Source organism: Phodopus roborovskii, unplaced genomic scaffold (assembly GCF_943737965.1).
Source record: "Phodopus roborovskii unplaced genomic scaffold, PHOROB, whole genome shotgun sequence".
Classification (NCBI taxonomy): domain Eukaryota; kingdom Metazoa; phylum Chordata; class Mammalia; order Rodentia; family Cricetidae; genus Phodopus; species Phodopus roborovskii.
In genome coordinates, this window is record NW_026125098.1 from 132,871 (window position 1) to 158,157 (window position 25,287).

Genomic DNA, 25,287 nt, shown 5'->3' on the forward strand with positions numbered 1-25,287 from the left:
CAGTACCGGCTCCAAAGATCAGCCACTGACAAATAACTCAGAAGAAAACAGCAGCAGCAGCCGCAGCAGCCATCCCTCAATGCGCAGGCGCAGTCAAACTGCTCAGCGCTCTCCTTGCTCCGCCCCGCTCCGCCCCGCCCCACCTCCTGGGAGTCACTGGACTCCAAGGCGGTCAGCTGAGGCGCCGGGGCGGGTCACCTGACGGCGGGAAGGGAGGGGCCTCAGCGGGTTGCGCAGGCGCAGATCGTGGGCCGCGGGTCAGCTGACCCAAGGGCCTCCTGCGAGTGTTTAAGCCGTCGATATAGGCCTTTCCTTTGGCCGAGAGTCCCCGCAGCGATGGCGAGTCAGTCGCAAGGCATCCAGCAGCTGTTGCAGGCCGAGAAGCGGGCGGCCGAGAAGGTGTCCGAGGCCCGCAAGCGTGAGCTCCGGGGCGGGGCGGGGCGGGATAGCAGGCGGGAGTCGGAGGTTAGGCCGCGGGCGGAGGCCCGAGCCCGGGCGGCGCCTGGAAGGGACCACACGTTGCCTGCCGAGACCCTGGTGGGTTTGTCCTCCGCTTGGGGTGGAGGGCGTATAGTGGCCACCGACCGAAACGCTCCTCACACCTAGTCCCTGCTCAAGGATCCCGCCCGGTCGCGGGAGTCTCCGCCGTGGTCATCTTGGCCGCCTCTCCCCACTTCACTTTAAGCCGTTTGCCAAGCCTCTCTGTCCCGACCCCAGTCCACCTCTTCCTCCAGCATCTTAGTTCAGCCACCTGAGTTCATGTGGCTGCCTAACTCGTTCATTCCTTTTGTTGTTGTTCCCCAGAAAATGTGCCAGAGTTCGTCTTCATCACAGGGTATTTATTTCATGTTCCAGCGGAGGAGCAAATATCAGTTAAACGGGTGTGTGTAGGTAGTGAAAGGCCAATGTTGAGAGGGGGTAAGGCGGCCAGAAAAGTCAATTTACCTCCCTGGTCTAACTGGCACTGAAGGAGTGGAAGAAGCCAGTCGTATTCTACAACCCATTTTTTTTTTTTTTTTTTTCCCATTGCAGTCACCTGCTTAAAGTGTGACACTATACCTTTCCCAGTACCTTTCCTCCCAGTCAGTGGTCCTAGTCCTGCAGAAGGTGGTATTTCATAAGGGATTAAAGGAAGCACTAACGTCAATCAGGCTTTTGTATGCTTTCCTAAGAATATCACTGTGAGGTATTTTCTTTCAGCTATACTGAATCACTGTGCGTCTTCAAGGCAGCGTTATATATGTCCCCACAAGCCTTTGCACATCATTTCCTCAGATTGGAAGACCCTTCCTCAGTGTTTCCCCACTGATACCCAAATGGTTAGTCTTCTTTTGGATTTCAAACTGTAGGCAGCTGGTCCTCCTCATCCAGTCTCCTTCCCTCAGACAAGGTTGGGAGCCCCTCCCTGGTGCTTAGTTTTTAACATAGTGTTATAGTAAATGTTTGGTTTACATGGCCCTGTCACTAGACTAAGCTTTTGGAATCTGGAGACTGTGTCTCAGTAACTCTATCTATCCAGGTTTCTAAGTAAGCAGACAATATATGTATTCACTCTTGTTTTGCAGGTGGGAAAAGTGAGACTCAGATGAATTGAGCAGACAGTATGGGGTTTAGAGGCTTTTCTAATACAAGGCAGTTTTCTTATAAAACTTGTACACAGGTGTGTGTGTGTGTGTGTGTGTGTGTGTGTGTGTGTGTGTGTGTGTGGTTTATTTTGAGGTAGGCTCATGAACTCCTGGCTAAGTGGGGACTCTCAGAGCTCTGCCTGCCTTGGCTCCTAGTGCTGGCATGAAAAGCATGTGTTACCACTCCCACCCCCAAGTAGACCTCAAGTGTGGCTCTGGTGGGAATTGTGCTCCTATTTATTTCCTGGGAGAAGTTTCCTCTGGGAGTGCTGGGGATGGTGAGAAGCATGTGTTCTTTGTTCTTGCGTGACTTGAAAGTCTGTGTTGCCATATTCTTGATCCAGAATTTCCAGAATGTCTGGTCAGTTTGTCCATTGATGACTCAGCAGCAACAGCAGGTGTATGTGTTGGGAAGTACATGAGACCATTTGGAGGAAGTGCAAGAGCAAATACTTGAACTGTGGTGGGTATGGCTGAATTCCTGGGAGGTTCAAACCTTTCTGGGCTGCAAGGTCTTGGTGTGTATCAGTTGTTATTTGCTGAAGGAGTTTGTTTTAAAGGGGTTAGCTTACAGCTGACTCACATTTTAAGATTTTTTTAGTAGTTGGGAAGAGAGGTATTGAAGAGAGCTAAAATTTGAAAACTGTCCCTTATTTGTGATCACACCTGACTTGCCCAGTTAAGAACTGGAAAGAAATGGCTCCTACTTAAAAGGTCTGGAAAGCATGATTTAAAAGAAATTTTGGGCTGAGGAGATGATGCATAACTAACTGCAAGGGAGGATCCCAACTTTGGGACCAGAGCAAGCTACATAAAACCTAAAATGGGGGAAGAAAAAAGGTAAGTCTGGGGACTCTGGGTGCTTGAAGTGTTGCTCAGTGGTGGAGTACTTATCTAGTGTGTAGACTCCCCAGTACTAGGTGATGTGTATTTCTGTTTGTGTCATCTATTGGTCCAGTAATATTGACTTTTTAGAAGTCTGTCAATACACCTTTGAAATTGCTTGCCAAAAGGCAGTGGTGGTCTTGTTTAAGGAGCTGTGGGAGTTGGAAATGACGGGATATGAAATTACCTTGGAGTTCCTGCACAATGGTTGGGCCATGGATGTCTTTGATAGACTCTTGGTTTGGAAAAGGTCTTCAGGTTTAAATGTGAACCATGTAGCAGATGGGGGCAGATAATCTCTAAAGGATTGGGCCCATCCGAGGAGGAGTGAGCTGAAATAAATACTGTGTTTAAGTGTAGACTTGCAGAAATAATCCTTGGGTGTGTAGGGAGAGACTGTTTCAGACTTGCCAGACAGTGCTGATGTCATGAAGTCATTACAGCTCCAGAATTCTCTCTCTTTGTGCAGTTCTCCAACTTTATTTTACAATCAGCAGGTTCTCATCCTCATTGACTGACTGTAGAGTTTTGAATTTGGTAACAGGCACATAGGTTATCAATGTGTAGAGCTTGTTTGGTGAGTCCTCATCATCGTTAGGTTTTCTGGACAAATGTCCACAGATACAGCATGGAACATTCTTATTCCTCTGGCCCAGACAGCTCTGCTGAGCCTGGATCAGTGTGCACATCTGGAGACCCAATCTACTTCATGGCAAATGTCCAGATTTCTTTGAGTGCCTGAGGAGCATGCTTCTTGAAGCACACGCCATGGTTGTGCTTGTGAATGTTGTGGTGTATTCTTGGATCACCACCTTGTTGATGGCAGAACTGCCCTTCTTCTCTCCACCCTCCTTTGCGGGAGAGCCATTCTGCCAGGCCCAAGTTGGAAAGCTCCAGAATTCTAATCAGGGACTTCAAGTTCACTTCAGTTCCATCTGTCCACTTGGGTAGAGTGGGCTTTGGACAGTTTGATAATTCAGTGATGTCTAACAGTGTTTGTGGAGTTTTTTTGTTTGTTTGTTTTTAAGATGAGTGCTTTCTTTTGCTACAAATTAACTTATCTAGGCTAATCTAGAACACCCTCTTGATGAAACTAGGCACAGTGGTATACACCTGTAGTAATCCCAGCACTTGGGAGACAGAGGCAGGCAGATCTCTGAGTTCCAGGCCCCTTGGTTTATGAATGGGTGAATTTCAGGACTACACAGTCTGTCTCTCTCTCTCTCTCTCTCTCTCTCTCTCTCTCTCTCTCTCTCTCTCTCACATTTAAAGCAGAGACTGTTGGCTGGACTTGTATCTGTCAACCTGGAGACTTTACAGATCTGTTAAACTGCTGTCTTCCAGAGATCAAAACCCCTGTTTCTTCTCCCTCCCAGTTGTGTGTGCTCTGGCATGGCGTTTTGCATTCTCCCCAGTCATGGCTTTGATTCTGCCACAGCCCTGGTGCCTGGTTTCCAGTATTATGTCATGTCTTTCCTTAGCTACATTTTAGGTGATGTCATTTGAGTGCATTAGCTCTCAGCAGATTCCTAAGAAGGTCTGCAGTTGTTAAAGTGACATGATATATTGCTGTTCACTATTTGGGGTGAGGAAGAGCTCCCCAGATAGCTGTCACCCATCTTACATTAACAGGTTTTTAATAGTTAAGATTGAGAGACTATACTGTGACATTCCATCGTTTATTTTTAAGTGAGTGTGCAGTTCTGGATCTTAGACTGAGGGCTTCGTGCACTGCTTACAGCTCTAAAGGGCATTCCTGTTTTGTCTCCTCTTACAGGCCAGAAGCAGAACATACAATGTTATGTAGATCTGTAGTCCCTCTTCCCTGTGTTTTTCTGGTATTTTTTGTTTGTTTGTTTTGTTTTTTGTTGTTATTATTATTGCTTTTGTTTTTTGAGACAGGGATTCTTTGTATAATAACCCTGGCTGTCCTAGAACTCTAGAGATCAGCCTGTCTTTGCCTCCTGAGTGCTGGGCTTAAAGGTTTGGGCCACCACTGCATGGCATTAATTATTGTCATCAATGACTACTAAGATTCTTTATCAGAATCTACTTGCTGTTCTGCTTTGGGACACATCTTTATGTCTTTCTCTTTGAAAAAACAGGAAAGAACCGGAGGCTGAAGCAGGCCAAAGAAGAAGCCCAGGCTGAGATTGAACAGTACCGCCTGCAGAGGGAAAAGGAGTTCAAGGCCAAGGAAGCTGCGGTGGGTTTCTTTTTCTTTTCATTATTGCCTTACTTTCTTGTGTAGATCTAAAAATACCCAGGATAGCTTGAAGACTCTCATTTAGTTTTGAGGTTTGGGTTTATTTTGAGGTTTGGGTTTGTTTTGGTTTGGTTTTGGTGGTACTGGGGATCACATTCTTGGCTTTTGCATGCTAACATGTTCTCTAGCCCCTAACTCCTATCCCCTGTCCCATCCCTATTAATTGTGTGATTTGTTTGAGGCTCATCTTGTCTCTTGGGATGGTTACTGTTGTTTATTGTATCAGATTCTAGTTTTCATTTATGCTGTTATTTAGAAATCTTTTAGGTAGTTGGCATGTGTCAGGTACCATGTTGGATGCTGGGGGATCAACCAGGAACAGTAGGTTCTGTCCCTGCCTTCCTCAAGTTTAGCTTACAGTAAGCCCTACAAACCTGCAGCTGTGAACACTGCTATGAATTAAATGGAACCTGTATCTCAGTAAAGTACAGACTTTTATCACTGTGGTAGGTAACTGTGATGCATAAAATGATGCATAGAGATCTTGGAGGGAAACAGGATCAAAGGGGGGAACAGAGCTGTGTGATATCCCATACAGTAAACAGTGGTTCACAGTTTATTGACTTAGTTAAAACCTAAGTAAAAGATTGAGTTTGCCCTCATCTAAGTGTCGAGATGACTGCTCTGGGCTCTTCTCATTCCTGTCTTTACATTTCTGTGCTTCATTCTCAGGCTCTGCATTGGTTGTCTCCAGTGGTTTTAGGCCCATACCTGTGCAGACCAAGGGCCAGTGATCATGGGCACCTTTGTCTCCTTCTTAGCATTAAGGACACAGGCTTCCATTTTCTTTGCACCGAGCAATCACAGAGCACATTAAAATATGCAGTGTTCCTCTTGGCAGATTGGTACTAAAAATTGTTACATTGCACAGTAAATTCTCTGTGTCAGGGCAGCCGTCTTGTGTCTACATGTGCCACAGTTGTTTATTGGATACTGTCAGTGTTGTACTATAAAATACATTCTAGTGTAGTCCCATGGTAGGCAGCACCTTTACTTTTGAGATACTTACTGGGGTATGGCACATGGCTCATACTTATGGAACAGAGGCAGTGTCTCATTATCCACATGTTGGAATTGCACTTATATATCTCCATGCTGGGTTATGAGTTTAGATAAATTTTCCCAGTAGTACATTTTGAACAATGTATTGTATGTGTATGAGTCCTTTTTGCCTACATATATGTATGTGCATCATGTTCACACCTGGTGCCCCCTGAGGCCAGAAGTGGGAATTGGATCCCCTGGATATGGAGGTACAGATGGTTGAAAGCCACCATGCTGGGAACCAAACCTGTGGCAAGGGCTTTTAACTCTTAAGCCATCTCTCCAGTGTCCATCCTTTCACTTTTGAAGACACATTGAAAATAATTTAAATGCTAATATCACTGATACTATTGTACTATTTTTCACCCATAAATTGCATATTTTACAGTTCATGTTGCTGAACAGTATTCTGCTGTATAGATGCTTTGTAGTTCATAACCAGTTTTAGTTGTTGGTGTGTGTGTGTGTGCACTTGGCTGGTTGACGTACTACTGTTGCTACTGCTGGGAATTGAATCCCTGTCACATTTGTATGTACTCTATTATTTTTGCGCTCAAGCAGTTTTGCTCTCACCTCACAAGTAGCTGGGATCACAAGTGTGTACCACTGTGGGTGGTGCCATAGTGGTTGAATCTTTAGGTTGGTTCCAGTCTTTACTAAGGACCATGTACTAGACAGTGGAATACTGCTGTAGATAGCAATGAGCTCTGATGGAATGCCTGGTTCGTCACATAGCTTTACTCACAGATTACATTGCCTTCCACTGGTATATTGATTGCCTTCTCTTGTTAAGGAGTTGGGGCTTTTCCATAAGCCAGCAGGTTGCTTGTTAAATGGCTCAACCAGAGAATCTTTAATGTATCCTTGTATTCTGTCTTCTCCACTGCAGGCACTGGGGTCCCATGGCAGTTCTAGCAGTGAGGTGGAGAAGGAGACCCAGGAGAAGATGACCATCCTCCAGAACTATTTCCAGCAGAACAGGGATGAAGTCCTGGATAACCTCCTGGCCTTTGTGTGTGACATCCGGCCAGAAATCCATGAAAATTACCGTATAAATGGATAGGAGGTGGAAGCACGTGCTCTGTGGGTTGTCATGGGAGATTCCCTTACAGAATAGGAGACCTCCACAGAGCTTGAGTTCTATTCTGGAAGGCATTAAATTATTTCTCTGTGCTGTTGTAGATCCCTTCACTTTATGAGAGTATCAAATCTAGCTTTTTGTACAACGTAGTCCCTGAAGTTTCATCTTTTTACCTTGTGTGTCTTTAAGAGTATATGTTTCCTGTGTGTTTGTGCAAACAATAGGCATCACTGTTGATTTTTTTCCTTTATTAGTCTAGTAGAAAAAAAAAACCGAAACACAATTCTTTGAAGAAAGCAAGGGAATAAATTGTTCCCTTCCACTTTCTTAAAGGTCAGGGGCGTTATCTATGAAAAAGTAGTAAATAGCATTTGTAACTCTTATGAAGCAGCAGCCAGCCTTATAGTAGTCCATTCTGGCTAGTTTAGGACAGTGAATATGCTTGTTCAGGCTGCTTTTAGTGTACCTTAACCCAAATTACTAGATGCTAGGACTCGATAACGTGTTACATGTTATTTGGTGTGCTTGTAATCACTTAAAAGTAAAACTTTGTCTTGCCTTTCATCCCTCTGGCTCCTCTTTTTGATAATGCAAAGTGTATCTTGACCCATATGTTGAGCAGAATTTCATTTAGGAAATCAACACATGTCAGATTTGTGTATTTTACTAGTAAATCCTCAAGGTGTTTGTTAGAAGGAAATAGCATGTGATTTCATCCTCTGTTTTAGAAAGCAGCAGGCAACCTGAGAGCTAGTAGTTAGCCTTTTGTCTAGAACAGTAGTTTTCAACCTGAGGGTCATGACCTCTTTGGGGGGTTGAATGACCCTTTCACAGGGTCACATTACCAGATATCCTGCATATTTGGTATTTACATTACAGTTAATGACTAGCGAAATTACATTTATGAAGTAGCAATGTAAATACATTTTTGGTTGATGATCACCACAACATGAGGAACCCTATTAAAGGGTTGCAGTATTAAGAAGGTTGAGAACCACCACTGTAGAGGACCCTGGGTCAGACATCCTTGGCAGCCTTGGGCAAATGAGCAAACATACCTCTCTGGTGAGTAAAGTGATTGATGTATAACTTCACTGGCTCCCAAATATGAGATACCTGGTGGCCCTCTTCAGGCTAACAATCTTTGATTGCAGAGTAATTGTGGGTAAAAACAGTCAAAAGAATGTTAGGGGTTTTCCTTTTCATGCATCATTGTGAGATAGTAAGCACAGATTTTTGTGCCTCTGGGTTATTTGCTGTTAGGCCACTTCCAGTCTCTGGTCACTGTTCTGTTTGTTCCTGTGTGTGTGTGTGTGTGTGTGTGTGTGTGTGTGTGTGTGTGTGTGTGTGCTGCGCGCGCGGCACACACTTGAAGGGTTTACTGCCTCAGGTTTTCCATTATCCTGTTAAAACACTTAAGGCTTGCCACTGCACTGGAGCTGCTTGCTGCTTGTCTGGCTCAGCTGTGCAGGTGGAGAAAGGTGGGTTTGATCAAGATGTCAGTCTCTTCTGCTTACACCACTTTCTTATATTGCAGCTTCACAATGGCATGATTTGCATCTCTGTCTTAGCCTGAGCATTGGTCCTTGCTTTTCTACATTTCTTTAGTGAGACCACTACAGTTTCTTAGCTTTACCACCCACGTTTATTTCTCCAGTCCATCTCTTCCAGTCATCCAATTGCTAGTTTGGACTTTTGTTCTGTCTATATAGTCACGATCTCTCTCCTTTTTTTTTTTTTTTTTTAACATGTTCCATTTTGTTTAAGACTTAAGTCTCCATCTGCTAAGCACAGAGGTTTCTAACCTCCACTTGTTGCCACCTGTTGCTTCTCTGAAACTGGAGGAACATGCAACAACTCTGGTACTCACACGTTTAGACCTGTGTGCCATACTACTGGGGGAGGACTAGATAAGCACTGTTAACACTGAGCTACATCCTCTATCTTGGGAATTTTGCTTTTTTTTTTTTTTTTTTTTTCCAGACAGCATCTCACTATGCACCCTTGGATGGCCTAGAACTTGCTATGTAGTCTAGGCTGGTCCCATACTCAAAGAGGACTCTTGCCTCTCTGTCTTCCCAGTGCTGGGATTAAAGGCACATGTGATCACTCTAAGCTCAGCCTTTAAACTTTTAACCTTGCTGCCCAGGATGTTTATCCTTTATTATTAGAATTGCACTGCAAGTCAGCTGAGGATTGATGGCACAGAGTCCAACAGAAGGTAGCATTTCAGTTGAGAGGCAAAGGTGAACATGAGCAGGGGAGGGCTTGGTGATTTCAGGGAGAGGAACCTAAGTACTTTGAAGAGTGACTGGAGAGATATGGTTGATGGAACAGGTGGTTTGGTGTGTTTTAGCATTGATGAGGAAAGGAATAGAGCAAGATGAGAGATGGTATTTTGGGAGTAGTGATATTCCTAAGGGGTCTGGAGGTCTCGATGTCACTGGGAATGGGATTTCCCTCGAGTCCTCAATCCTGATTGATGCTTCTAAGCAATTTGTAGGTCAGTTGACTGACCAGTAGGTCCCGGGCCAGTTGAATGAGGGTGGGGCCATAAGTGAGTTTGCTTGAAAGCTCTAGTTGTGCACTGTGAGAAATTAACATCTGAATGGTTGGTCAGTCACTAGGGACCTGTGGGTGTGTAGGCTCTGGGTGCAGAGTGAACCCGAGATGCACAGAGCAGAGCACTGTGTGGGATTTGTCTTCATTTGAGCATAAAAAGAAATGAGGGAATATGGATGTGTTCGTATAGACACATACGTATAGTGTGTGTGTGTGTGTGTGTGTGTGTAAATCTGAAAAAAAAATAGTAACTTTTGAAGAGACCTGGTCTGGGCTTCAAAGGGAGTTCTCCTTGGGTTGGTGTAACATTTGTTTATTACAGGGGTGTTCAGCAGTGTCCAGGTCTCCACCCACTTGATGCTACCAGGACCCCCTCGATAGTGACAACTAAAAATGTCACTGGGCATTGCCATAGCTCCTAGGTACCAGAATTATCCCCAGATCAGAACTGTTGTTCTACAGTAACAAGAAAAGAATTATTAAAAATACTTCAAAGCACTACATATGGTGCCTGGAACATTCTAGGTGCTCAGCAAATGTCTCCTGTTTCTGAAATACAACAAAGACCTACTTCTTAAAAGTTTGATACAAGTTGGGTTTCTTTGCGGCAGCTGTTGGGCATGTGGTGAGTGGGTGATGAGGCTATTCTACTGTGTGCCTCTACCTCAGCACAGTTGGCACTATTGCATATTGCAGAAGTAGGAAGAGTAAGATGACCTAAGAGCCAGTTCTCATGAGTGTCAGTCCTCAGATGACACCTGACACCTTGTCTCCCATTGACCCAACCTGTCTGCAAGGCAACTTAAGAAATGAGGGAGCTATGGACAGTGAAATTGTTTCTGCTGTAAGTGATGAAGACAGTTTTCTACATGCTAGCTTATGCATTAAGAATACTTGCATTTATATTTATCAGTTTACTCTAAAGTTTTTAAAAAATATTTAAAACAATTAAGTGTAGTGAGTGTTTTGCCTGCCTGCATGTATGTATGTCTACCACCTCTATAGCCTGGTACCCACAAAGTCTAGAAGAGGGAGTCAGAGTCTCTGGAACTGAGCTGTAGGTTGTAAGCTGGTGTGTAGGTGATGGGAATGGAGCCTTGGGCCTCTGGAAGAGCAGCAGCTGGTGTTCTTAACTGCTCTAGTGCTCTGACTTGTTGAATTGTCTCTCCAGCCCCTAACCAAGTTACCCCTTGGCAACTTTGACCAGATTTGAGGTATGGGAACTAAGGAACCAGGCAAGGGTTTGTGTGGTAGAGCCAAGATCCTTCAGTGCTTTTAAGCATCTTTGCCTTTAATTCTTGTGTAGTGTCTGCTGAGCTTTCTGTATGTCTTGTTCCCATCACTCCTCCCTCCCCTCTGTCATGATGTTCATCAGTTCTTCTAGGTAGTTATACAGTTTCTTAGAAAGGATGTTCCAATGGTCTGTTATAAATGAGATCATTCTGTTTAATGTCATAGCTTAGCCTTCCTCTCAGTTTCATAAAATAGCTTAGGTTGTGTAACCTTGTGGGTAATCTTGACAGTTTCCTGAATGGCCACTCACTGTGGATTGGTGGAAACTCAAGAGAGATGAAGTAATTTACACTGCACACACATCCTAATCTCTGCAGGCAACTAGTGGGAAGGTTTATTCTGTTTTGAGGCCTATAGATCCTGCAGCTAAGAGGTGTAATCCCACCTCCATGCATGAGAAAACCCCCCGCCCAGAGGCCTGAAGGATGTGAAAGTTCACAGAACAAGTAAGGGACATTTATTCAGAGCAGTATTGTGTACAGCACTGTCTGCTGCAAGTCAGACTGCCAAGCTCCATGTCAGGTTTGGGTCGGGTATTGTCTCCACTCACCTGCCAGGCCAGGGAAGCAAAGCCTGCAACAAACAGTCTGCATGCATTTCTGGGCACATTCAGTCTGTCTCCACTCAAGATGATTAATGATACCAGAAGTCCACTAAAATTGTCTTTCTAAAGGTTGAAGCTTTTTCATATCACCCCCTCTCCCTTTTAGGAGCAATATGGCAGATGCTAAGATTTTGTATATATGTATGTATGTATGCATGCATGCATGTATATCTGTATGCATGTATGTGTATATATATTTTTTTCCCTGTCAGTTCATCTCCCATCACTTCAGTGGCTCTGGAGTTACTGCAAAAGCCTGTGTACCACCAAGCAGTTCTAGCTTTGCTCTTTGTATTCTTCCTGTGCAGATAGGCAGATGGGACACAGTCTTTATGAAAAGATTTGGCTGGTAATTTGGGAGAAGGTGCTGGTCAGACTATTGTACCTACATTTACTCCTCTGGCTCTTAATAGTGCTCACTAGCTCCTTCAAGTGTGAACTTAATGACAAGTTTACTGTGTTGGGAGTGACTGATGGGGGTCACCCACCTCCACCCTTTTCTACTTGGCAATGAAGAAAGAGTGACAGCATTCTAGACCACATGGCAACTTACCTGCAGAGAACATCAGAAGAGAAGTGGCGCTGATAGAGAGTCCACAAAGGGGCTGCCTGTCATCTGTGGTTTTTAGGGATGAAAAGAATCACACTTAACTAGTTGAACCCTCTGCTCAGCCATATAGGAATTCTCTCGTGACTCCACTCCCATTTGTCCCTAATACCTATCACTGGTACTTAGCATTCTGCAGCTCTCTCCCTCCCTCCCTCCCTCACCCCCCCCTCTCTCTGGTGTGTGTGTGTGTGTGTGTGTGTGTGTGTGTGTGTGTGTGTGTGTGTGTGTGTGTGTTGCCTTTCCTGACAGGAACTCAGCAGTTTTCTTCTGGTTTTTGACCCAGTTTCCCCACAAATACAGTGTTGTTTGCCTCCCGGCACAGTTGACAAGGACGGCGGCTGTGTAGTTGTGCTCCACCTGCTGACATCCCATGTGTCTTCAATAGAGTTATCAGGTCACACCACTTCCAACAGTTGAAACAGGTATCAAGAAGTCATGAGCAGTGGCATCTATAAGAAAGAAACACTTTTGTAAATGTTTGGGTAGTTCATGGATATCAAAATTAATACTAAAAGATGTTGATATATATACTGTCAGTCTCCATGTCTGAGTAGTATTCTGTTGTATAAATGAGGAGACAGGCTCAGAGCAATTAAGTCAGTTATTCAAGAAAACAGCCTTCGTCCTAGGGCAGGATGGGGCTTTCAGAAAAAGGGCCCTGGCAGCCAAGACCAGTCAGGTGATGAAGATGGGTTTGGCACTAATCTTCCAGATGAAGAGGAAAGACCTGAGGCAACCACTGGGACCTGGAAGTGAAAGAATGGGGTGCAGGCAGAACTGAGAACAGCTCTATTTATGGAACTTGGGGTTTGGGGGAGTGGGCAATGATTCATCCAGGGTAGGCTGCAGGCGGTGCAGACTGAAGTTACCACAAAGGCCTCTGAGATGCCATCAAGCTGTCATTACTGAAGTCTGCCTGCCCTGCAGTATGCTTCACTGGACTTTATGGTCCTTTCCTTTGTATGAGTTCCCAAGCCCCAGAGTTTCAGGTATGCAGGCACTAAAGTTGCTGCAAGAGTGCACCTTGCTGATTAGAACACTTTCTAAGCACTCAGTGTTTGGTTCTCGACATCTTCCACGTGGGCAGGTTTCATTGCTTTTTCGTGAATGGGTGAACAGAGTAGCCCAAGCTCGTAGGCTGTTACATAGTGCACTAGTACAGCCCTGTGGGCAGCTTCCCAAGTCCCCTGTGTGTGTACCTCTATGAGGCTGATGCGTCAACATAACATTTTTTTTTTGTGCTGGAGCACAGAGAGTGAAGGCTGGTGTAAAGGACAGCAAGGCCATCTCTTGTCATGGAGGTGGTAGGTCTTGCCCCAAAGACAGACCTGGACTAGGCCAAAGCTTGTTCCAAAGTTTCCTTTCAGTAGTCTGTGAGCATTTAGAAGTCTCAGCACCCCTTGGGTCTCTTGTTCCCAGGCTTCTAAACTACTCTTAGCAAGTTGATCATACTACATAGGACCCTCCCATGAACTGTGCTCTACAGTGCTGGCACTGAGCAAGCAGGTACTCAGTGTTGATTTGCTCACAAATAACTTAATTTTTAGTAGCCTGGCACCTTGATTTGACCTCATCTGTTCCACTGGGCACTTACATGGGATATGATATTTGGATTTTCAATTTGGTTTTGCGGCCTTCAAACATCTTCCTTTGGGTATACAGCCAGGTAAGTCCTGTCGTCTGAAAATCCTAAAGACTGACTGTCACTATTGAAAAACAGAAGTGTGTCTGTGCAAGACCACTTGTAGAAACAAGAGCAGTGGCATGTATGTGCCCTATCCTTTCCTGCACGCTAGGGTAGGAATCACACATGCATCCATCATTGGGGAGGGACAAGGCAAGGAGAGGCCCAATTTTACAAAACAGAGAAGTTTATGATCCCCTTAAAAAGAAATGAGGCTGCAGGTGAAGTACCCAGAGTCTTTGTTTGAAAAACAACATAAACTTAGTGTGATTCACTCGGAAAAAGAACAAAGTCATCACAGACCCTCATAAATCTCAAGAGTAGGGTGAGCAAGTGTGGATTTGAACATCTCACACATTGTTATTGTTTCGATAAAACAACACAACTTCATGGCACAGTCATAACTAATTTTTTTTTAACGCAGACACGAAGTTTAATTTACCGGATGGGTTAAGTGGAGACTCTGGGCCGGTCGTCAGGCCTTCTGCTCCTTACACCACTGACGCTCTCAGTACTCCAACCGTTTCTCATTAAAAAACAAACCCCGAAGAGATTTCCTGGTCCCGAGTGTGCCTCATGCCCGAATCTCGTGACCCTCGGTCACTCGGGACCGGTCTCCCCGCCCCGCCGCTCCTTCACTGCGGGGACGAGCCCAGATCCCATGCACGTGGCGGGCGCGGGGCCCCTTCCGGTGCCCTAGGGGAACACGGCTGATGAAACGCTCCCGGCTGGGCTCGGGAGACGCGGCCACAGGGAGGCTCGACGGAGGAGTCGGGCTGGGGCGGCGCGCGAGGCGGGCGCGCGGGGGCGGCGGCGCCGGGACTCCTCGGCGCAGAAGGGCCGCAGAGGCTCCGACCCGCGTCCCCGGGTGGCGGTGAGTGTGCGCGGGCCGTGCGCGCGCCCGTGCGCCCGCGCTCGGGGGTTGGGGCCGCGGGGCCTGCGTGCGCGTCCCGCCGCTAAGGCTCGGGTGACCTCTTCCCGCCCCCACGCGTCAGGCGTGGGAGCTGCGGGTAGGGAGGGTGATTTCTGGGGTGAGGGAGCCCTAAGGCTGGGGCGAGACCGGGGGAGCCAGCTGCCCAAGGCCAAGGCCAGGTACGAAAGGAGACGCAGGTTCGCACTAAGCTGGCTTTCTGTTCTGGCTCCCTCTGGGTTTTGCTCCCTGACCTTGGATAGCCTGCTTTCTCTTCCGGGGCTTACTGTCCACATCATTGAAATGGGGCCTTAGACCCCTGTCTAGCCAGGCTTTTCTGTCCTGAACTTTTGGGACTATCACCCCTCTGATTTGTTGGACTTGCAGAATAATGAACTAAGCTGAGTTTGAAGAAGGAAGCCGCTTTCTGTTTCCTTTCAGGGTAGCCTGCCCGGCAGAAGCTTAGTTGTAGGTGAGGCTGGCTCGGTGCAGAGATGGGACCTCTGGGGCTTGAGTCTGCACAGCCTGCGACTGGAAAATCTGGTTGAAGTGTGTACTCCTAAGGGACTGTCAGGAGTCTCAGCGCTTGCTCCTTCTTTGCTCTGCTTAGCCTTTGTGGGGCTCCCTTACTTGTGCTGAAGACTGGAGCAGGGCTGAGGGGATGGTAAATGGTCAGCATCTTCCTTCATCCTCGTGGCCCTGTAGTCTCTGGGTTGGATGGGGATCTGCAGTGGGAACCCTGGACCCATCCCGACCTCTGGTCTGAACGCATTCATATTTGGCATGGCTCCTTTCCAGTCTCCACTTCGGTGAAGCACCTAGGCAGACCGGGAGTCTCTCCTCCCAAGTTGCCCCACTTTGCTGCCTGCTTTCCTCCTCATCTCTCTGGCAATTGTCTCTGCCTGTGCCTTTCCCAGTGGATGGTGATCCCTGAAGGGAGGACTGAACAGAGGCTTCATGTTGCTTTTCTGGTTTTACAGTCGGGGGGGCTGGCCCTAGAAGTTTCTCAAGGAATGCTTGTAGAATAGGTTGATGACTGCCACCATCTGTCAGTAACCACTCTTTTCCAAGTGCAGATCTTGTGAATATGGAACTCAGGGTAATCCTAAATTACTCTCCTTGGCCTCACTCCAGGAAATGGAGGCAGAGAAAAGTCCAGTAAGTTGCTCAAGGCCACCTAACTGGGAAGTGGTTGGACTGGGAAGGTTGCTTTTAGCCATCCATCACATGTAGCCTTGGGTGGATGACTGGTGTCTGCTGATTGGGTCTCTGTGGGCAGCTGAGGGGGGCTGATGTGGGTGCCGTAATTCTGCCCCCAACACAATGCTTCATTGTGGGATTTTGCAACCAGTGAATCCTGTGCAGTCCCAGGCTTCAGCAATTCCAGTCTGTGTCAGCTCCTCCTGCCTTTTCAACACTCTAGTGTTGTGAGGCAGAAGTGTGGCTGTGAGTCCTCTCTGCCTGGAGCACAGATGTCAAGGTTGTCCCTGCCTTGTGGCTTGGTAGTTGATCAGAGGAAACCGAGAGGTGTCAGTGCTGGGCACAACCTTGTGGCTGTTTTGTGGCTTTTGTACCTCTTGGGGGTATAAGAAGGAAAACAGGCTGGTAAGGTTACCTGGTAAGTACCCAGTGTGTTTGAGACTGTTGCTGTAGGCCAGGTTGAGGATAAGCAAAGAAGAGGCTGTGTCTTCCTATGGAGGAGTATTGCAGTATGACTGGGATTTATTTCTGGGTTATGCCTGGGAAACGTGGTTTCTTTGGATCTACTCAAAGGTGGTTTCTCGAATAAGCTGAGAGGAAGCCAGACCAGGTTTAAGGTATGAGGGAATGGTACTGTGGCCTGAGACTCTGGTGCCACATGTTGGAATCCTTCTCTGGCCCTACAGCTAATGGCCACTCGAGCTTGGGAGGAATGTCTTTTGACTGTGGAACAGGAGAACCATGTTGAGAGGGAAGGAGCCTGGGCTGTGGGCAGAGTTCTGAACACTATGCTCATACTTGCAGTTATGTTCCTAGAGCAGCTCAGTGAGGCAGGCCTCCCTGCCCCCATTGTACAGATGCTCACAGTAGAGTTCAGGCACAGGGTTGGGGTGGTGTGGTGTGATTGGTGTTGAAGGTAAATGTCACAGAGCACATGAATGGCTATGCCAGATTCCTGCCCAGGCTTTCTGGCTCCAAAGATTTCAGTATTTTCCTAACATTTTGATTTTGGCCTTGTTAACATCTTTTATCTGTTCTTTGTTGGGGAAGAGGCTTCCAAGGTATCTAGACTCACCCTTCTAATTCTGTGACCCTTTAATACAGTTCCTCACTGGTGACCCCCAACCGTAAAATTATTTTGTTGCTACTTCGTAACTGTGATTTTGCTACTGGTATGAGTTGCAATGCAAATGTCTGCTTTCAATGGTCTTTGGGGGACATGGCCCACAGGTTGGAATTTATTTTAGAGTTGAAAGTTGGGCTGGTTTCAGGTACATTGGCCTGCATGGTTGCTCAGGCCTCCTTGTACTGGGTTCTCTTTCCCTACAGTTTGGTTTGTTTTTCTGCCACCGTCTTAATTCCTTCCGTTTTTGTGTGAGTGTGGGTGCGCATGTGCTGCAACATGACTGCAGAGGTCAAGGCACAACTTTTGGAGTAGGTTGTTGCCTTCTACCTTATGATGGGGCAGGGTCTGTCTTCTGTTTTCTTTTTTAGATTTATTTATTATCACTGTGGGCTTATTTACTTATATTTGTAATTTTTTAAATGGAATAAAATATATATTCATTTACTATTATAATAAATTGTACACTTATTTATTACTTTATATGTTTTGTCTGTATGTATGTCTGTATTACGTGTGTGTCTGGTGCCATCAGAGGTAGAATAGGGTGTTGGATGTCCTGGAACTGGATTTTGGATCTGTGAGCCACCATGTGGGTTCTGGGAACTGAACCTAGTCCTCTGTAAGTACATCAATTGCTCTTAACTCTGGGCTATTTATCCAGCCCCAGGCTCTCTCTTCTTGTTGCCTGGTCCACGACCTTCAGCCTTCATCTTCTGCATCTGCCTCCCATCTCACCATAGGACTACTGCGATTGTAGACATGCCTGTCACATTGTCTGGCTTTTTAAATGGGCATCTGGGTTAGAACTCAGGTCTTCAAGCTTGTGGGACAAATGCTTTGCCTGTGGGTCATCTCCCTGACCTCAGATCCTTCTGTTCGGAACAGGAGTCCCCACATTTTCACTTTGCAGGGTACCCCATACCTGCGTGCACTCTTGTTAGCATTGAGATAGACAGTGAAGAGGACACCAGGGCTGTTTCTCCCTACAGAGGTCAGTGGCTGTTTGTGTCATCTGCAAGCTTCGAAGCTTCGTACTTTCCCCAGTGTCATCTTCCTTAGTAGCAAGTGAATGTTCCTGAGCACTGTCCATCAGCCATTCGGATTGATGTGCTACTCTTGTGTATTTGAGTGGAATATCATTTTCCCTAGGGACACATGGCACAGGTTGCAGCTAGGTGGGGCGGAAGTCACTAAGGGGCCCTTCAGGGGATCCTCCCACTTGCTGGTGAGGGGTGGCTCAAATGTAATACCTGCTGTGCCCTCTGGGTCACTGTGCTGGCCCTGTCTCCATGACCCTTTGGGGCTAACAGCAAAGCCACAGCTTACTGTCCATATAGTCTTTTCTCTAATGGAAGTTTAGCTGCCAATGTGTCTGTGTTGCCTTTGGCCACCTGGAAACCCCAAAGACCAAGGAGCTTGCCTCAGTCCGGCAACAGTCTACAAGCTTAGCCCACACCAGGAGAAATCGTCTTTCTTTTTATGGGGCGGAGTTTTCCTGATAGCCTACACCTGTCAAGAAACTCACATGCTGCCCAGGCTTTAGTAAACTTTCCATCTGTTATCTTGCCCCTGCTACCACTGGTGCTGGGATTATCAGCAGGTGTCATGAACCTGGACTGAGGTGTTTTTTGTGTGAATCGGGTCTCATTGTGTCGCCCTGTCTGGCTTAGAGACTCACTGTAAGTCAGTAGGTAAACTCGCATAAATCTGTCTGCCTCCGTCTCTGTGCCCGGCCTGAAGGTTCAAGAAGTTCATGGGTATGTCTCTATCCCCCATTGCCTTCCTGTATTGTCTAATGATTCTTTGTAGTGGGCCTTGGGGGAGGTCTGCTAGATTTGCAAAAACCTATCTGAAGCTCAGGGGGTTAAGTCACGTATCGTGTTTACACAAACTGGTCGGAGCAGTGGGACCACACAGTGTTGATCCCTGAACATGGACCTTGCCCAACCGTCTGGCGAGTTCCTCCACTTCATGACTGTCGGAGGACTCTGCCTGTAATCTGTGTTTCCTGTTCCCTGGTTTCGTTTTGTACATTTTGCAGTGTCTTGTAGGAACTAATATAGCAGGCCTCCCCATAGCCTGCCTCAGGCTTGCTTGCCTGGGCATCTCAGGAAGAAATGAGTGGAGCCTGATGGCTGAGCTGGAGAAGACCCATGGCTAGCAAGGAATTCTGGCTAGGCTGGGGGATTTTTGGTTCCTTCTTCCTCCAGAAAGAATTTCCTCAGCAGGATCGAAAAGTACCCAGTTAGCTTCCTGAGGCTGACCCTACCTGGCCTTCGCCAACTCATTTGGAAGGCCAGCAGCTGCATTCTTTCTTGTACTGTTTTTATAGGCAAGTGGAGGTGGACACTTGCTGCTGAACACATCCCCAGAAACAGGAAGTAGAAGCCAGAACAGCTATCTGTCTGCCATGGCCTGTGAACCTCACAGACCCTGGTGGGGCAGCTGGTCCCCTGCCCACCTCTGTCCTGGGCTGCAGCACCTTCACCTCGAGAGCCCTCCTGGCTGGCGGGGCAGGGCCAAGACATGATCTGCTCACACCACTTGATCCCTTCTCACTATGTCCCGTTTTGTACTGAACTCGCATTGTAACTGGGTCTCTGCTTGGTATGGAGGTGACTCTGGGATTCAGCCCCAGGCCACTTCCCCATCGTTTCTTCCCTGTGCTCACTATCCCGGCCTCCTGTCACCACCTCAAGCTTGAACATCACTTTCTAGCATGTTTCCTTTTGCAATGTAGTCCTGCTGATAGTCAGACCTCCCACTAGACATGTTGTAAAGAATCCATCTCTCACCAGGCCCACAGCCCAGGCACCTCCTGCTGCCCAGTTTTCTGTTCTTTTCAGGGCACTCTGTCTCAGGACTGTGCATGATACTCTTCCTACCAGGCTTTTTTGGTGCTTGGTTTCCCATTCATCCTTCAGGCCTCTGTTCATCCTTCTTTCCTGGCAAATTATTTGTTGGCTTAGGTTTAAGTTGGGATTTTAATGAATCCTCCCTAAAGAATTTATTTAGTATACCAATTATCTATGTGGTAAGTATTGAGTGTCCAGCCTCTCTGCAGAATGGAAGTTCAGGGAGGGAGTAGGACTCTGTTTCACTCTTCCTGTGTCTGTAGAGCCAGCAGGAGCTCTGCTTCCATGAGAGACAGGGAGTCAGTATTGTGTGCTGAATGACCAGCAAGGATGGCCGGTAGCGGAGATTGTCGCAAGGAGAAACAGCACTGTAAACTGTGGGTGTTCTATTCGGGAATGTGGGGCTTACATAGAGGGCCAGTGCTCAAAAATGGAAAAAGGCAGGTAACTGTGTTATTAAGAAAGCAATTTAAATAGTATTATACATGCTTTGAAAGGGACAGGGGAGACATATTTTTTTCCTTTGAGAATTGAGAAGCATCACCCTGCTGAATTTTAGCAAGTCACTTCTTGCTTCTTGCATCTCTCTCTCTCTCTCTCAGACTAGCTTAGGCCTAGAAACAAATGAAACTTGCTGTTCTCATTTTTAGCCAACAGATGAAGATCATGTTGCCAAGAATCCAAAGAACTCCTAGTGAAGGCAAACAAGGGCCGGTAAAGGTCTTTGCAGTGTTTGGGCAAATGCTTGTGGGCCAGGGGTGTTGTCGTCTAAAGGTGCCAGGCTCTCCTGGGGAGGTTCATCCTGTGTGGCAAGGAGGGCACCAGTGGAAGACCTCACTGAATGATGGCTATGTTTTGGGCACTACACTCTTCTCTTGTTTGTTCCACCCCCTGCCCTCAAATCAACTGTGTAAACTCTTCTGTTTTCTAGACATTTGGCATCTGTTTCCATGTGAACAGCATCCACCTGTAGGACTCTTGGAGCAAGTGTATAGTGAGGGCTCTAATTCTAGAACAGGGATCTTATTAGCTGCCCTTGTCTCTTTCTGCCTACCCATTTCCATTTGAGTTGTCTTCAGTTTAATCTTATACTTTTGTCAAAGTATGGGGTGGGGATACAAGCCATATAGTGTTATACTTATCAGGACTTTGAGTTCTGAACGACTTGCTTCAAATTATACCTCACTGGAGCTAATGGCTTGTACCCACTTGAAGTGCTATCCAGGCTGTCATCTGAATGGTTCACAGTCTCCTGTAGTGGCTGCGACCATTGGTAGGTAGGGAAACAGTTTCTTCCTAGAATTTACCTTATTAGTAATAGGCTAAGTCACAGTTTGATCCCCCAAACTTTTTCTGTGAACCACTCTTCTTTCAAAAAGAGAGGAGAGGGCAAAATAGAAAGTTCTTTTGGACAAGGACCTAGAGTTTAGAATTCTATGATGGAATCTTTTAAGATTGGAGGTGCTTTTCCTTACTGACCTAGGATAGAGAAAATAATACTATCAAGGTTGAGGATTAGTCTTATCATATTCATTTATGTGTCAAATATGTATGCAAGGCACTAAGCCAGCTCAGGCAACCCCATGATGAACAGACCAGTATGGAAGTATGGCCTAAAGGAAGGGCTTAATTAAAACAATTGCACACACACACATACCTATTCTTGTGTTCGGATGAAGGCTTTTGGGGGAGCAGGTGTGATGGAGGGCTTTAAACGGATGCAGAGGATGTTGACATTTAACACTGAGGCTGAAAGCTGCCATGGCATCCCTGCAATTCTGCTGTCAGAAGCCCGACTCTGGCCTCCCTGAACTCTGAGTGCAAGGCTGTCTTCCTATCTGGAATGGTAACAAGGCTCTGTATGCCCCTTCCCTTCTCCTTCCCAGTGGTACAGACTACCCACAGAGCTCAGCTTGTGACTCCTCCTCCTGTAGTTAACTCTAGCAATGGTGTGATATCTGCTTTTTGCCTCCTTTTAAAGACCATTGCCATTCATCAGCCCACTGGGTACCCTACGAGCTGCTGTCCTGCTTAAGGGTAGCTGATCTGTGCCCTTCATTCCATACACAGTGCTCATTCCTCTTTGCCTGGCAGCATTGTCTGGAGATCCAGGTGTGGCCATCTGGGGGCTGATGTTTTACAGCTGACAATTATTTAGATCTGATATTTGGCTCTTTGCAAGATTTAAATTCTTCAACTGGACTTCCTGTTCAGGGCTTGACCAAGCTGCATCTCGTCAGGCCCCTAATAGAGTTAGTTGTTCAGCCTCTGTTTATATATACTGTGGCAGGGGCACTCACACCTACCCATTCTTTGTGGGATGCCTTTCTGTCTTGAGAAGTTATGAATTATACAGTTAACCAATGTGAGCTTTAGTTTTGCCTCTGGGAGATTCCCCAATCCAAGCTACATCCTTAGGGACTGGGTGTAGCCACCATGGCCTTGTGCGAGAAGGTGCTCCCAGCCTGAGGTGCGATGCGTGCGCCCAGTTCTGAACTTCCCAGAAGCAGCTCCTGCTTGGCCACACCAATTTTTGATCTGCTTGCAGAGTTGCACAATGGCCAGGTCCTCACAGTCCTCCAGGATCGGCAATACCTTTTTTTATTTCCTTGACCTGGGAGCTGTAGAAAGAGCAACTGCAGGCCTGGGGCATTCAGGTGAGTACTGGCTGATTGAAGCTGTGTTTATTGACAAAGGATCTGTCACTGAGCATGGAGCTGGCTGATCCACCTAGATTGGCTGCCAGGGAGTTATTTAACATGGGTGCTAGGAATCCAAACTTAAGTCTTCATGCTTATGTAGCCACTTCACCCACTGATCCATCTCCCCAAGCCCCAAACCTTTCCTAAACCATTGACCAGATTAATGGGAGTTTGTGTGTGTATTATTGTACAGCATTCTCAGGTGAAATATATTTCCATTGGAAAAAGTTGTATTTATGATGACGTTTGTCTACCATGTATATGTGGGTGGGTGGGTACATGTACATGTGTGCTAGGGTGCATTTGTGAAGTCAGGACTAGTGTGGGGTCTCTTCTTTCCCTTTGCCTTTCTCTGGATTCTGAGGGATGAACTTGGAGTGCAAGAGCTTACATCATTTACTGGCATGGCTCTTTTACCCCATGAGATGTCCCCTGTTGAGATATAATCTTAGTGGCTAGTTCCTTTGGTGACTCTGTTTCTGTAGGAATGGTGCTATGCAGATACTCTGGTTTGGACAGAGAACCTGCACCCTCAGTGCTTGGGACTGTGTATGGAATATCAGATGGTAGCATTGATAGGCTGGCTCTGAGATGCTCAGTGCTCACTGTTGACCTCACTCTGCTGGGGACGCTTGAGACCATCTCACTGAGCACACACCCACCCCTACAGTGCACTCCACCCCTCCTCTGTTGAAGAGAAGCCAGGCTTCAGGGAAGGTTTCATTGGTCCAAGTTACCCAGCACCTGGGTGACATGACTCTGCGTGAGGTTTGACCCGGGGCCTTGTCTTGCCCAAGGCTGCCTATGCTTGTTGGAAGGTGCTGAGACTCAGCTGTGTGGTTCCTCTGCAGGATGCCCTGATTCTCAGGTCCACAGTTAAACTGCACCCTGGATTCCCAGTCTGTGCTCTGGCCTCCCCTTCTGCCCTCTAAGATACCTCATTGCATTACCCTCCTCCCATGAGGTACGCTTACTAGCGGGAAAGGTGGGAGTGGCTGTCCTGTAACTGATACCCTTTGCTTCGGTAACATGGGTCCCTGCAGAGCAATACAAGCACTTGGCTGAGAGTGCCCTCTTGGAACCTCAAGTGAGGAGATACATCATCTACAACTCCAGGCCCATGCAGCTGGCCTTTGCTGTTGTAAGTAGTAGTTTAGGCCCACACTGCTTCCCACTAGCCTCAGGGTTAGGCAGGCATATAAGAGGAGGAGCAATCCGAGTTGCCCTTTGCAAGCCTAGTATCAAAAAAGATGGATTTGGTGTGGAAGGATCAGTAGGGGTTGGGGTTGGGTGTGGCCACAGACTTCAGCTCAGTGTTTACCCTTGGTCAAGACTTTTCTCTCTGGGTTGGTTTCCTTTTGTTCCTGAAAATTATATTTCCTTTATACCTAGTGTGCATACATACAAATACATGCAAGTACCTTCCTGTATTGCATATGCTTGCAAACATATACCTGTGACTACATATCCACACACAGAATGTATGTGCATCCTAGCCAGCAGTGCGTGAACCTAGGCTATCTGAATCCTGAGGCTGAACCTTATTCCTGGCTTCTGGCTTCTGTGTGTTGTATGGCCCACTTAACCCTCCTAGGGACTAGCATTTTAACAATTCCCTAACAAGTACTGGACTATGAAATGGTACCCTGTCAGTCCCTAGAACAGCCTTGTAGGTAAGCATGATTATTCCCAGTTCACAGGTGGGAAATGAATCTTAGAGAGTACCATAGCTGTCCTAAACCATACCACAAGGCCAGATTGCTGTGGAGTTTAGACACAGAGTACCTTCCAAGTGCCCTGCCCTTTTGTGTTTTCATTTGAATTGGGGTCAGGAGGATTTAGGAGTGAGGGGTCAAACTTGAGTGGTCTCAAACTTTACCCCAAGTCAGGTTTGACTACCTATTTCAATAGGTCAACTAAAAGAACCAAATTAAAAGTGGAGTCATCAAGGAGATCTATCCATGTGGCCACGTTGGAAAGAGTGACAAAGAGATCCAGCAAACACTCCAGAGGTCCTGAGGGGACAGCAAAGTTGAAGTAGATAGCCAAGGCCACACATATCTGAGCAGTCCAGTCCCGATGCTGGCCCCCTCTCACCTCCTGGCTCATTGTTATCTGGGTCTCAGTCTCATCCAGCGGAGTGGTTTGAGCAGTTGTAATAAACTTTGTGTAATATCTCTTTCTGGGAGACTAGTCACCCTGTGGCTGGTGCTATTTCCCAGCATGGATTCCTAGCAGAATTCCCATTTCTTTAGGGTCATAGTTTCAATAACCTGGTAATCAGTTAGAAACCAAAGTGTCTCTCTTAAATATCTTCATTTCTGCCAGGCCAGATTAGAACCTGTTATCAAGATCTACTTAATAAGCAGGAGTAGGAGCTCAGGTTCTAGGGTTGGCATGCATTCTTCCTGGCCCCTGAGAGGCAGTTTTGACCTTGAAGGGTGCCCATGAGTGGAGCTGCTGCTCCCACACAGTGCCATACCTTCCTCTGTCTTCTACAGGTATTCTACGTGGTGGTGTGGGCCCAACATCTACTCCACCAGCCAGATGTTTGCCCTGGGCAACCGGTAGGCAGGCGTGCTGCTTGCCACTCTTACTGCTGTCAGCCTCACCCTGACCCTTGTGCTGGTCTTTGAGAGACTGCCGAGAAAATTAGGCTGGCTCTGGGGCCTTTTCTGTTCCCTCCATAGGGCTTGGGACTCTGATACTTTAATTCTCTGCCTCAGGTAGCTCCTTCAACCCTACCCTCTTGGCTGCACAATCATACTAACAGAAATAGGTTCACATGTGAAGCTAAATCTCTCTCTATTCCTCCCTCCCCCCACCCCTGCCCTCACTCT

General features: G+C 46.8%; 1 protein-coding gene across 1 annotated transcript; it reads left to right on the forward strand.

Annotated features, from left to right (window-relative positions):
- Positions 1 to 240: 240 nt before the first annotated feature.
- Positions 241 to 7,465, forward strand: LOC127225910 (V-type proton ATPase subunit G 1). The gene is made up of 3 exons (XM_051189560.1): positions 241 to 418; positions 4,616 to 4,716; positions 6,710 to 7,465. Exons 1-3 carry the CDS (start codon positions 337 to 339, stop codon positions 6,881 to 6,883), a joined length of 357 nt encoding a protein of 118 aa, XP_051045517.1. The 5' UTR covers positions 241 to 336; the 3' UTR covers positions 6,884 to 7,465.
- The last annotated feature ends 17,822 nt before the right edge of the window (positions 7,466 to 25,287 follow it).